This window comes from Macrobrachium rosenbergii, chromosome 52 (genome assembly GCF_040412425.1).
Source record: "Macrobrachium rosenbergii isolate ZJJX-2024 chromosome 52, ASM4041242v1, whole genome shotgun sequence".
In the NCBI taxonomy this organism is placed as follows: domain Eukaryota; kingdom Metazoa; phylum Arthropoda; class Malacostraca; order Decapoda; family Palaemonidae; genus Macrobrachium; species Macrobrachium rosenbergii.
The window spans coordinates 5,984,592-5,999,591 of record NC_089792.1 but is presented as its reverse complement, the minus strand read 5'-3'; the positions used below and the strand labels follow the sequence as shown (position 1 = coordinate 5,999,591).

At 34.2% G+C, this 15,000-nt stretch overlaps 1 protein-coding gene across 1 annotated transcript in view; it reads left to right on the top strand.

The window, feature by feature from the left end:
* The window catches only part of LOC136833662 (dopamine receptor 1-like), a 462,462-nt gene that overhangs the window by 320,472 nt on the left and 126,990 nt on the right, over positions 1-15,000 (top strand). Inside the window, exon 2 of the mRNA XM_067095830.1 lies at positions 9,742-9,780. Within this exon, the coding sequence (XP_066951931.1) occupies positions 9,742-9,780 (39 nt within the window). The remainder of the gene's footprint in view (positions 1-9,741; positions 9,781-15,000) is intronic.

Here is a 15,000-nt window from a genome sequence, read left to right as displayed (position 1 = left end):
TACATATGTGTGTATATATATATATTATGCATATATATATGTATATGTATAATATATATATATATATATGTATATATATACATGCATACATATAAATATATATCTATAGTTTTAAAACATTTTTTTATTTACTGCATATCTATATCATCTTATCTTCATATATGGATATTTGAATATATATATTGAAAATTGCTGCTTCATTTATACATGTAATCATATATATATATTCGGCAATTAACTCTTATTATCGTCAGGGCGATATAAATATATATTCTAATAAGAAATATGAATAGTTCATAATAGTTGGTATTTATATATAAGACGTGTTACTGTGTAATAGAAATATGTGTGAAAAGTGTGTGTGTGTGTGTGTGTGTTCTTATTAATGCTATAGTTTTAAATTAAAACATTTTTTTATATATTATGCACCTCATCTTATCTTCGAGGATGGACGTTTGAAGGTCAAGTTGAGAACTGCTGCTTCATTTATACATTTAATCATGCATCGCCTTCGGCAATTAACTCCTGGTTATCGTCAGGGCAAAAGGTTTTCTAATAAGAAAGTGAATAGTTTCATAATGAGTTGGTCTTTATATCCAAGTCGAGTTATTTGTAATGGATATATATATAAAAACACATATACGTGACTGACTAGAAAATCACTTAAAAAGAAATTTATAGATATATATTTTGTTCAACAAAGATATGATTGGGAGATGAATACATACTTTATACTATAAAAGTTTTTCCATAAACAAATACAAGTGTTTTTAGTCTTTACTCTCTTCCTTCCATCGAGGAATCTTTCATAATAAGTCGCATTTTTAAAGTACAAATAAAATATAAAATTATAATAATGATGTCATTGAAGAGCGTGATATCACTGAGTTTTAACTTATTTTTATCTATTTAATTTATTTATTAATTTGTTAATTTATTTTTTTTTTTTTTTCGAATAAGCGGTTTCCTCTGTCTGAAATTCCCCTTCCTTTCTGTTGCTTCTTTGAAATGAAGACCATAATATTATTCTCTGGAAGGTTGAATTTCAAGTCAGCGGCCCCTTTGGTGGGCTTGCTCCATATGAAAAGGGTTCATCTTCTGAATAATAATAATAATAATAATAAATTTCGTGAGATCTTGAAAACACTGAAGTTTGCAATTATATATTTCTCATAGATATTACTATCAATATTCTTAAGCATATCTTTCTTTACTGTAATATTATAATCCCGTAGGGGAGCAGTGCAATCAGTGCCTCTCACGTGGTGGCATTACTTAAAGTTCTTTGCAGCGTCCCTTCGGCTCCTAGTTGCAACCCCTTTCATTCCTTTTACTGTACCTCCGTTCATATTCTCTGTCTTCCATCTGACTTTCCAACCTCTCTAAAAATTGTTTCACTTTCAAACCGCGAGGTTTTCCTCCTGTTACACCTTTCAAACCTTCATAGTGACAATTTCCCTTTCAGCTCTGAATGGTCTCATAGGTCCCAGGGCTTGGCCTTTGGGCCTGAATTCTATATTCAAGATATATTCCAATTTACTAAAAAAAAAAAAAACTTCGACCAAAATAACATGTTTGAGGTATATCACATAATCAGTTTCTGGTCAGTTGTTTACACAAGGCAGGACCCAGACCGCTATTGATTATAGAAGGTGCTGATGGAACTAGCAGTGTACTTGATGAAATGGCCTAATGAGACTTAATTTCTCACTCTTCACCAGTTACGGTGTTGCTGGTCATTACCGTTTATTTACGAAGAATATATAATATTTAGTATACATATATATATATATATGTGTATATATATATATTATGTATATATGTATTTATGTATGTATGATTGTATATATATGTGTGTATGTATGATTGCATATATATATATTATATATTCCTGTATGTTTATATATATATATATATACATATATATATATATATATATATATATATATATATATATATATATATATATATATATTATATATCTATATGTGTGTGTGTGTGTGCGCACACACATATATAATTATTTATTTCTGTTAAAGGGAAAGTATGTGGGTAAAAAAACTTAAAAATAAACAGAAGTTCTCTCTCTCTCTCTCTCTCTCTCTCTATGTATGTGTTTATATACATACATCTCTCTCACTTGTGTGTTTGTGTGTGTTTATATACATACAGACATGTGTGTTTGAGAGAGAGAGAGAGAGAGAGAGAGAGAGAGAGCTGTTCATTTTCAGGTTCCTTTACACACATACTTCCTGTAAACAGAAATAAGTGCTTTTTTTCTCATACGAGAACGATGAAACATGAACTTCCACATATTCAACAACGTAAAAAGCTTTCCATGTCCGATGCGTGACGACTATATATCAAAGAGACCATTCTCTCGCACAAAAATATACTGAAAGGTAAATCACAGGTTTCTGTGGTATGCGAGCCAGCGATATTTCATGACTGGCAAATTGAAAAGTAACCTTTAAAATGTGACTCTCTGCTGCTAAACCGCTTTGAAAACGGCCTGGGATTTTTCCGATATTGGATAACTGGATATTTAGGATAAAAGAATTTATTTTTTATGGTCACTGAACAATATAATGAGATGCCAAAATGTAAATCTTGTGAAGGTAAGAGCAAATATATACGAAGATAGAATGAGTTAGATAAACAGAATCAATAACAACTGTGGACTGTTTGACTCCTTGAAATGACTGTTGTTTTCTCTCAGTTTTTGTTTATTCTTTTATTCTTCTGGACTGTACAATTTGACTAGTGTTGTTTCAGTATATAAACATGACTCAAAGTGAAACATTAGATTCCAGTAATCTGTCTGAAATAATCTGTCAAAGATAATCTTGGCAAGTTTCTTATTTAAATTTGAAACCAGCAAAAGTTCTGGATAAGATTTATTTATCTTAAAAGTAGGTTATTGAATAATGTATGTATGTATGTATAATATATGTATATATGTATGTATGTATGTATATATATATATATATATATATATATATATATATATATATATATATGTATATAGTATATATATATGTGTATATATAATATATATATATATATATATATATATATATATATATATATATATATATATATATATATATATATACATATATATATATATATATATATATATTATATATATATATATATATATATATATATAAGCTTTATCAACTAGAAATCACAACGTTCAAATACAACTTTTCCTTGTTTGATAGTTGTTTGTTTTTCTACTACTGAAAAATCTTTTCAGTGATGAACAAAAATTAAGCTATAGCTGTTTTCAACTTAAATCAATTTCAACTGATTACTGGAAAACGCATTGCAATAAGGTAACATTCAAATATAGATACTGCGATTTAATCATTCCAGGTTATTTATATATATATAATATATATATATATATATATATATATATATATATATATATATATATATATATATATATATATATATATATATATATAAAGTATATATTTATCCAGATACACACACATATTTGTACTTAATCAATTTATACTAAATGCTTGGTTCCCTTCAGTGTTGTAGCTCCACAAAATTACAAGGATAAGAAAATAATTAAATAGGCATTTACATTCTTTTAACTGAAATAAGTGTCACCCATACATCAGGTTTGGCTGTAGGGAATCGTCGCCACAAACTGCATACGAAATCTTGAAATTAGCCACGTCAGTGTTATATATGAGTATGCCCACGTAAGCCTTAAGCTCACTGATATCTCATTTGTCCATAGAAATCCGATGTATTAATATTACGTAGCCTCTCTCTCTCTCTCTCTCTCTCTCTCTCTCTCTCTCTCTCTCACAACCGAAGGACTGATTTGACCATATTCATTTAATACTAAAAGTGCTTATGTTAAAGTAAGCAATGACTTGTGTGCTCGGTTGTTGGTCGACTGTTGTGTTCTTCATGTAACATGTATAGAGATGGATATGGAGAAGAAAGAGAGAGAAAAAATAACAAACCATCAAATCATTATGAAAACCAAAACAACCTAAACATAGTAATCCTCCGGCCTTCTCAGGGAGAAACTATTCATCAGATATTCTCTCTCTCTCTCTCTCTCTCTCTCTCTCTCTCTCTCTCTCTCTCTTTGTGGATGAATTTGCGTGTAAGCCTAATCTTCCGATTCATAAACTTTTGAAGGTTATATTAATCTCTCTCTCTCTCTCTCTCTCTCTCTCTCTCTCTCTCTCTCTCTGAATTTGCTCCTCTTCTCTCTGAATAAGCTTTTGAAGGGATTATATTAATGACAGTAATCTCTCTCTCTCTCTCTCTCTCTCTCTCTCTCTCTCTCTCTCTCTTTGTGGGTGAATTTGCGTGTAAGCCTATTCTTCTGAGATTAACATTCAGGCTCTGAATAAGCTTTTGAAGGGATTGTATTAATGCCATTAATCTCTCTCTCTCTCTTTGTGGGTAAATTTGGGTTTAAGCCTATTCTGCCGAGATTAACATTCAGGCTCTAAATAAGTTTTTGAAGGGATTATATAAATGATATTAACTACATAAAGAGTTCTCATAAAATCCCATTCACAGTGATTTTGAGAACAAGAAGCTCTACCATGCAAATATAACGATGTTCAAAAACATTTCTTACCCTTTTACTGAGCTCTGGAAAACATGTTCCTGAATCGGTTCAAGCTTGAAGTTAGAATAACAAGGCAAAATGTCAGTCACTCATTTGACATACCTGAACAAAGGCTTTTGTTAGATGTCCCGAGACACGTTGGCTGTTGTACAAGAGGCTGTTGGGAGTTGTGGAATTTTTAGGTTGTGGGTTGTGAAGGCTTTTGTTAGGTGCCCTACGTGGCTGTTGCAGAGTTGTGGAACTTGTGTGGGTTAGAGGTTGCGAAGGCTTTTGTTAGATGTCCCAAGACACAGTGGTTGAAGGGAGTTGTGTAACTTGTGGGTTGTAGGTTGTGAAGGTTTTTGTTAGATGTCCCAAAACACAGTGGCTGTTGGGAGTTGCGGAGCTTGTGGGTTGTAGGTTGTGAAGGCTTTTTTTTTAGGTGTCCCAAGACAGTGGCTGTTGGGAGTTGTGGAACTTGTGGGTTGTATGTTGTGAAGTCTTTTGTTAGATGTCCCGAGACACGTTGGTTGTTGTACACGCAGGTGTTTGGGAGTTGTGGAACTGGTAGGTTGTAGGTTGTGACGAGGGGATTGTTAACCACTGTCGTACAAGCGTCTGTTGGGAATTGTGGAACTTGTAGGTTGTGACAAGGGATTATCATCATCCTAGAGGTGGGATTGTAGGTTGTGTGAGAGGTCCTATTATTCTGGGGATTTGGGTTGAGAGAAACGTCGTCGACGGTAATGGCGACTTGTCATGACTGGTTAGGGAAACCTGGGAAAACCCCAATTGGCAAATTAAATGGCGCGTTCCCTGAACCTACGGCTTCTGGTGGCTTGAGAATTAAATCCTCTTCTTGTCACTGATTTTATGAAAGTTTTCCTTTTTTATGTAGAATTGTTGTTTGTGTTGTAGGTCGATGTTTCTTTTAATTTTCTAAATATTTCCGTCTGTACGATAGTCAGTTTTCGTAAAAGTCGTTGTTTTACTTTGCATTTTTCATAGTGGATCGTTCAATGTCTTTCCCAGGGCGCAATCACGCAACGTTAAAACAAGTCATAAAGACAAGTCGATAACTTCTCGCAACATATCACAAACAGATTGAAAACAATTCTCGACTCTTAAGTTGAGAACGGACCTTTGTCAAAAGCTGGACAATCGCATGAAGCAATGACCAAAACTAATAGTAAGTCGCTGACTTGTATTCAGCCTGATTGTGAAGTCTGTGACAAGTTATATACATGTTTGTGACATGTTTTAGAATCGGTCAAATTCGACTTATTTCCTTTTTCTATTTAAGTTATAGTTTAAATACAATTGATTTCACCTTTGTGGTATTTAGTGATGAATGTTCCAAGAATATACTTACTGTTGATTGCATCATTAACTTTATATTTTATATTGTATACAATTTATATCAATTGACTTTATAATTTAATTAACTTTCTAAGTTATATTAAATATAGTTTATATTATTTTTTTAATACACTGTTAAATCACTGGTTCTCAACCTGGGGGCCGCGTTCCCCTAGGGAGGTGTCAGTAATTTCCAGGGGAGCACAAGCCGTAGGAAAAATTAAAAATTTTCTAATTATATTTGTTATTCTCTTAACAAGAGTGAGGAACTAATATTCAGAAGTTTATGAAAAAATGCAAAAGTATCGCCTTATAACGTTAGTTTCCTATAGTCTACTATTCTAGTAAGACTCGTTGGCTTAAGAATAAAAACACCCCTTCTCTTTCTCTTCATTTTTCATTCTCATTTAAATCTGGGAGGGAATTTTACCTGTAGATACAAGGGGACTTTGAGGGAAGAAGGACCATCTCTCAGAGGGGGCGTGGTAATAAAAAGGTTAAGAACCACTGTGTTAAAGGGTAAATGTATCAGCAAATAAAAAAAAAAAAATATTAAATTTGAAAATGCGGGATTTAAGTTGTTATTTATTAGAATTAAATTCTTTCTCAGAATTCCTGATCTCTTTAATTTTCAGACATCACTGGGTCGGCATGGTAACCTACCGCTATGTGCGCATGCGCGTGATCGTGCCCGCGGATTTCAATAACCCCAAAGGTTGAGAAATGAAACTTACGTGCTCTGTTGTCGTTTTTGATTAAGCTGGCTTTATGCTAGCACGGCCTCTTGCTCACAGAGCAGCCCGTAACTGGGTGCTCTTATTTGGGAGCGCACGAGCTTGCTTATTCCAAATCGCGAACCAAAACGGAAACATGTTAGTTGGAGTTTTCCACTTGATTATTGTCTTGCAAGTCACACTGGCCTGATTTCAGGTGTCTCTCCTGAATAGGAGGTTAATATCCCTCCGGGCTAAATCTTCAAAGGAGAGCTGGAGAGCTATCTGCATATCGTAGCTGAATACATAACAGAAAGTACCATGAATATTCCCTGATCTTACACCAGGAGTTACGTAACCAGTTCCATCCCTTTGATAAGATGAAGACGCTCATTATATACTGGCCTCGCATCTCGTTCTGAAACGATGAGAACAATGATTATTGGCGTCTTTCCTTTCTATGAGAAAACAATGTCAGAATTCCCCTCCGTGTATCAAATATTGCTTTCCATTGAGGGGCGATGTTGCGATGTCTTTGTTGCATCTGATACACACGTCATCATTCCAGGTTTTCCAGGGAGATTTTGAATGCTGATTAGCCTTAGGTGTTTCCAGTCGTCTGTTCATTTGTTATGCAGACGGCCTCCATCTCTCCTTTGAGGCGGCTTTTGGTAATGTTTCTCCGCTGGAATGTTCTCGACTGCGGTGTTTCTTAATTGGGATGATATTCGCATGTCTTTGAATTTCATATTTCTTGGGGAAGTTTACAAGTTTGGTATACAACACATTTTCAGGAAAAGTTTCAGAGGCGTCTTTGTTGTTCTAGATTTAGCCGGCCTTATGCCGGCACGGGCTCTTGCTTTGTGCCAGCTTGTAAATTATTTTTTTATAATACTCTCATTTGGATGTTGGAAAATTACACAAACTTTTTTTTATAATAATACTTTTTTGTGCCCTTTTAGCCAGTTGGAATGTTATGTTCATATATATGCCAAGGGCTTTTCCACATGCAAACTTTATATATATATATATATATATATATATATATATATATATATATATATATATATATATATATATATATATATGTGTTTATATATATGTATACATATTTATTATATGTGTATACATATTTATTGTATATATATATATATTTATATATATATATATATATATTTATTTGTATATATTATACATATTTATTATATATGTATATATATATATATATATATATATATATATATATATATATATATATATATATATATATATATATATATATATATATTAATGTATGTATGTGTGCAATGAACATCAGACGGAATGTGACATATGGACAACTGAAGATATTCTAGACAAGGATGCAACGAAATTTGTTGTATGTAAACATTTCAATGGAACGTCAGCATTATCGGACATTGTCTGCTAAATCACAGCAATTAAGAGTCGCGAAGTACAACTGAACTGGAAGCCTGAAGTGTTATGTAAGCACATGAAGGTCACATGGGTCTATAGATTGGATTCACTGTTCATTGAGATGACACTCAGAGAGAGAGAGAGAGAGAGAGAGTGTTTGTTGAGATGACTCACTGAGAGAGAAAGAGAGAGAGAGAGAGAGATCCTTCTATATAAAGTGATCAAATCCTTGAGAGAGAGAGAGAGAGAGAGAGAGAGAGAGAGAGAGAGAGAGAGAGAGAGAGAGAGAGAGAGATCCTCCCAGATCCTTGTCCCTCAGAGAGAGAGAGAGAGATAGATAGATAGATAGATAGATAGATCCTTCTATATAAAGTGATCAAATCCTCGTCCGTCAGGGAGGGAATGAGAGAGAGAGAGAGAGAGAGAGAGAGAGAGATCCTTCTATATAAAGTGCTCAAATCCTTGTCCGTCAGAGAGAGAGAGAGAGGGAGAGATCCTTCTATATAAAGTGATCAAATCCTCGTCCCTCAGAGAGAGAGAGAGAGAGAGAGATATCCTGCTATATAAAATCATCAAATCCTCGTCCGTCAGGGAGGGGTTGAGAGAGAGAGAGAGAGATCCTTCTATATAAAGTGATCAAATCCTTGTCCGTCAGAGAGAGAGAGAGAGAGAGAGAGAGACCCTTCTATATAAAGTGATCAAATCCTTGTCCGTCAGAGAGAGAGAGAAACATAGTGTTTCTATAGTAACTTTTTGTCACCTCGTCATTCATCCAGCAATCGTTTTCGGCTACTCAAGTACTTATATCTCTAAGTGGCAGTAATGAGTTGATAGCTCAAGTGTATGTTTAGTGCATTTAGAAAAGTAACATGCCAATAATAATATCCTTTATTTCAGCTCAGGGACATAGACATAGAATATATAAAGTAGCGACAATACAATAAAACATAAAATTGTTGGCGGTAATATTATGTCACTAAGGTTTACTATCCATGTCAGGGCCCGCAAGTCATCGTTTTTCTCAAATATCTTTCAAACTAATTATTTGATCGAAATATTGCTTTGACACTGTACAAGACATCCCCCGCTAATTTTTTGTAATGCAATGCATTGCCAAATAGTTTTAGTTAAAGCCTTTACTATTGACTTTCAACGGTAAAGTCGCATAAATCAGCAGGATTGATCTACCCAATCGAACGTCCGCTATCCCCATAGACAGGAAAGGCGGGGGAGAGATGGGGAGGCCATGAATGTGGGTTGAGGGAGGGATGAGGAGGCGAAGGGCGAGGGAGGGAGCAGGATGGGGATAAAGGACGTCAAAAGGACAGTTTGTCGATGCTTGGCAACACCATATTTGCAAACCAAGAGTAAACGCCTTAACTAAAACCATTTGACAATGCACTATATTGCCAAAAATTAGCATGTGGTGTCTTGTATACTGTGTCAAAGCACCATTTCGATCAAATAATTAGTTTGAAAGATATTTGAGAAAAACGATGACTCACGCTCCCTAAAATGGAGAGTACAGCAGTTATTGAAATTAGTTACTGGTTTTTAAAAGCGTCTTATGAGATGTTTTCTTTTTTTATGGTTTTACTAATAAACCAGTTATTGATAGTACGTGAATAATAATTTGGTTTTTATCATCTTTTTCAGGTGCACACTGATATGGACTGTAAAGGAACAGGGTGTATGGTAAGTAATAATTTTATGTATTTTTATTTCATTTCATTTTATTTACAATTTACTTTTCATCAGAGCTTTTTCATGAGCTTTTAGATTGGTATATATTATGTAAAGGATGTATTTTTCATATTACTGTTATTTTGCGTAATTATATTTTGCAATTATAGCAGCATTATTATTATTATTATTATTATTATTATTATTATTATTATTATTATTATTATTATTAAATTAATGATAATTATTATAATATTATTATTATTATTATTATTATTATTATTATTATTATTATTATTCAGAAGATGAACACTGTTCATATGTAACAAGCCCACCACGGGGACCATTGACTTGAAATTTAAGCTTACAAAGAATATGGTGTTCATTAGGAAGAATTAAGAGAAGGTAAAGGGAAATACAGAAAGAAAGAAGAGATCTCACTTATTAAAAAGAAAAAAATTAGTTGATAAATTAATAAATAGATAAAAATGTATTATATTAAAATACACACATTCATTCGTTTTTGTATGAAAATGTGTACGTGATGAAAGGAATTCTTTTTCGTGGAAATCTTGGGAATTCTTTACAATATATTTATTTCTTTTATTTTCCTTTACTAAATGTTGCTATAAAAAGAGATTCTAAGAAGAGACTTTTTAGTTTCTTGTCCTCAACCAGATGCCAAATAAATCAGATTTTTTTTTTTTATTCTTTAGGAATACTAGCCGTGCTCCCAAAATAACTCTAACCTGATGTCAGGAATGGAGTCTCAGTATATTTTTACCCATATTTCTTTTTTTAATGTTGTTTATGGACTATAGTTTATTGACCATAACGTCCCGAGAGGTCAGGCATAAAGAAAAAAATACGTGATGATGAAAAATTCCATACGTGTCACAGACGGGTTTTTAGTTTTCAGTACAAGAAAACTATTGCGCCGGCATTGTCTGCCCGTCCGCACTTTTTCTGTTCTACTTTTTTTCTGTCCGCCCTCAGATCTTAAAAACTACTGAGGCTAGAGGGCTGCAAATTGGTACGTTGATCATCCACCCTCCAATCATCAAACATACCAAATTGCAGCCCTCTATCCTCAGTAGTTTTGATTTTATTTAAGGTTAAAGTTAGCCTCAGTCGTGCATCTGGCAACGATATAGGATAGGCCACCACCGGAACGTGGTTAGTTTCAAGATTAGTTGCTTGGTTTGGTCTACATGCTCTTTGGCAACGGCCATTACTTGTAGGGTCCAAAATATCTCACTTAAGCATTCAGAATCAGTTATTTGTAACATGATTGCTTTGAATTTATCGTTACCTAAGGGTACAACAAGGAAAGGTAGGCTCTTCTCCTTAGTCAAAATTGTCTTGTAATGAATAACGCGGACTGCGAGTGCCTAAAAACATTTTGAAAAATCAAAAACTTCCCATTGACTTAAATGAGGTTTTCATCTGTATGGGGTATGCATTTTTTTTTTTTTTTTTTTTGGAGAGACAGTAGACCTCTGTGAGATATTAACTACTGTAATCAGTTTTTTAGGAATGTTTTAAGATACTGATTATCGTCAGTGACCCATGGAAGCTGCGAGATCCTTGTAAACTGTGACCTCTAAATGTTCTGAGACTTTGGCAAAGATATGTTGCTTCTAAATGCTCTGAGACACTGGATTGGCTGAGATGTGTGACACCTTGATATTGTTAGCCACTGACTGCGATGTCTGACCTCTTAATATACTGAGATACTGGTTGATGTATGTGACCTCCTTTCGTTCAAATTATTAGTAGTTGTTCGATCAAAAAAATCATTAGCAAACGGGATGCCGTAACCCTCGAATAAGCGTTCGTACAGGCCCTGGTTTCAGTGAGTCGAATAAATCCATAAATTACCAAAGATAAGTTTCCCCTCGAGGTACACTGTAGGCATAACTTAAGGTTCTTTTCAGCGTCCCTTCGTCCCCTAGCTGCAACCCCTTTCGTTCCTTTTACTGTACTTCCTTTCATATTCTCTTTCTTCCATCTTACTTTCCACCCTCTGCTAATAATTGATTCATAGTGCAGCTGCGAGGTTTTCCTCCTGTTACACCTTTCAAACCTTTTACTGTCAATTTCCGTGTCAGTTCTTGGACTTTGGCCTCAATTCTATATATTATGTTCTATATATGATAAGTTTCCAGTAGATCGATTAGGTATCTAGTGATGCATGGACATTTATTCCCAGTAAATACTGATTTGTTATGAGTGAAGACTATGATCTCTTTACCTTGAAAAACAGATAATTTCAAAAATGTATAAAGAAGAAGAATAAACATTATGGGGTTCTGTAGAATGAAGAAGGAAAACAGAAAATTTCAAAAATATATAAAAAAAGAACAAACATGGTGGCATTTTTGTAGAATGAAGAAGTGGGGTTAAAATGAAAGCAGTTAATAAAGAAACGGAAAGATACAGAAAACTCCTGATGCCATTCTTCACGGCAATTTTTTTTAATAGAAAAACTTTGTTTTGCCTTTTCTGTACTTTATACCAGCAACAGACTTTGCCGTTCAGTCTCAATAAAGGACTTTGAGCCTTAATCCCTAGTACCTTGAGGCGATATTCCCCTTACAAACTGTCTCTTAGGGGAGTTTCTTTTGTTATTAGCAACGCCTGGGACTCACAATAATGTACCCTTTTGTCCCGAGCCCGCCTTAATACAAATCAATGTGCAAGTTGGGGCGGAGGAGCGCCGGTGCCCGGTAATTATTGAATACCTGCTGTTTATTATAACATTCCACTGACGAATTTGCTGAGTAAATGGAACGAGTGAGCAGATAGTGGAATTCCTGGTATGAGTTTATTGTAGTAATTAAATGAAAAGATTTTTTTTCACGGCTTATTTGAGTCTATGAGTTCTTAATAACTGTTCATATCCCAGTGCAAATATGTTCAGTGGTTGCCTAATTCGTTAAAACAGACAGACAGATATATATCAATACTGATTAAGATTTCATTGACACTGCCATTTTCGCTTCGAAATAAAACCATCATTAATTTTCTGCAAACCTCCTTAGTTGTAAGATGGCAGCTACTTGTGGTATTTTGAATATTTCTTTCGGAGAAATTTATGACATTTATCGATTTCTGTATACTGATTTTAATGCGAAGTTTGTACTTCTGGGTCTTTAAGACCCAGATCAGTTAAGCATTGTCGAGGAAAAAGATAACAGGGGTAAACGCATTTACTTATTCCTATGAAGATTTCCGGTTGAAAACAAACGCTGGATTCATGATTGTTGCTACCAGACATTCCACAGCTGAATCACCGTATCTCTCTCTCTCTCTCTCTCTCTCTCTCTCTCTCTCTCTCTCTCTCTCTCTCAACGTAGTGTCCTCCTTAATGCATAGAAGGTAATACCAGAATGCGCCCGCACTAAATTACAACATGTCATAAACATGTCGGCAATTCATCGCATACACATCACAAACAGAGTCATGAACATGTCGGCAATTCAACGCATACACATCACAAACAATTTCATGAACATGTCGGCAGTTCATCGCATACACATCACAAACAATGCCATGAACATGTCGGCAATTCATCACATACACATCACCAACAATGTCATGAATATGTCGGCAATTCATCGCATACATCACAAACAGTGTCATGAACATGCCGGCAATGCATCGCATACACATCACAAACATGTTGATTACAAGTCAACGACTTGTTGGCCGTTCTGACCAACGTTTTATACAATTATCTAACATTGACCAAAATGAATACAAGCCGTTGACTTGTTGTCAACATCTTTGTGATATGTATGCGATAAGTTGCCGGTATGTTTTTATGACATGTCTTACTGTAGAACAGTAACGGAATTCCAGCAAACACGCATTATCCAAGCAGGCGCTTTTATGTGACTCCGGAAGGCAAAAGAACGAAGCCCGTTGATGTCAGCCTCAAAAGTGCCGTTTTCAAAATCTCGAAACGCGCCTGCGATAATGATAGTCATGATAAAAGGTAACGTTTTTCCGCCATGCGAGGTCGACGCCCATGAACGGACTTTGTGTTTATGACTCTTTCATTCCAAATGCCAAGTGACGTCACATCCGGGTACGTGATGGACAGGTGGAGTCCTCTGTGATTCAGAAGGTTTGTTTAACCAAAATTTTTTTTTTTTTTTTGTTTGCTGGTTGCCAAGGCTAAAACCTTGACTTTTTATTTCGCGAATTTTTTTTTTTTTTATCTTTATTTGGATTTCTCTATGATGGACCTGAACACATAATCACTTTGCTTTGAGACCGAAAAATTTGGTTGATGGCGTGATTAGGATCTGAAATCAAAGGAGTCTTTTTTTATTTATAGAAAATAGCGAACAATTTAAATTATTCATTAAGCACGATTCCATTTATCTGTGAATGTCAATAACATCAGGTATACATGCATACCTACATACATACACATACATACATCCATACATATGTTCAGTAGATTTTATATTTGATTTTACGATTTTGAATATGTATAATGGGGAACACACACACACACACACACACACACACACACACACACACACACACACACACACACACATATATATATATATATATATATATATATATATATATATATATATATATATATATATATATATATATATATATATATATATATATATATATATATATATATATATATATATATATGCACTCAATTTCTTACAATTAAAACATGCAAAGATATATGTATTCATTTTAATTATTTGGTTTTACATTTAATTAAGCATAAAATGGTAATTTCAGAAAAAAAGATACAGACAGTATGAGATAATACTCTAATCTACATTACATAACAACACCAGCTCTAAAAAAAAAGTAAAAACAAAGGGTTCTTCATAAGAGACGTGATAAGGTGGTAGGAAAATGAGGGTTGAAATATATGTTTGAAAGGTTGTTGAAGACTGACGAAAGAGCAGTAAAACTGAGAACGCAAAAGGAAGCCTCTTCTCCAAGGTAAGCTTCAAAAGGAGATGAGCTTTGCAAAGGACGCAGTTGTTATAGGTCGATCTAGTTCAATGGTTCTTAACCTTTTCCAGTGGCCGTAACCCGTGATATCTCAAAAATGTTCTCGTACCCCCATCCAGTATAAATACAATACAAACATATGATAAATATACAGTAAATATACAATACCATTGCACTGGCTATCATGTCTCGTACCCCCAGTTTTAAGGTTTCGTGGGGTACAGGTAC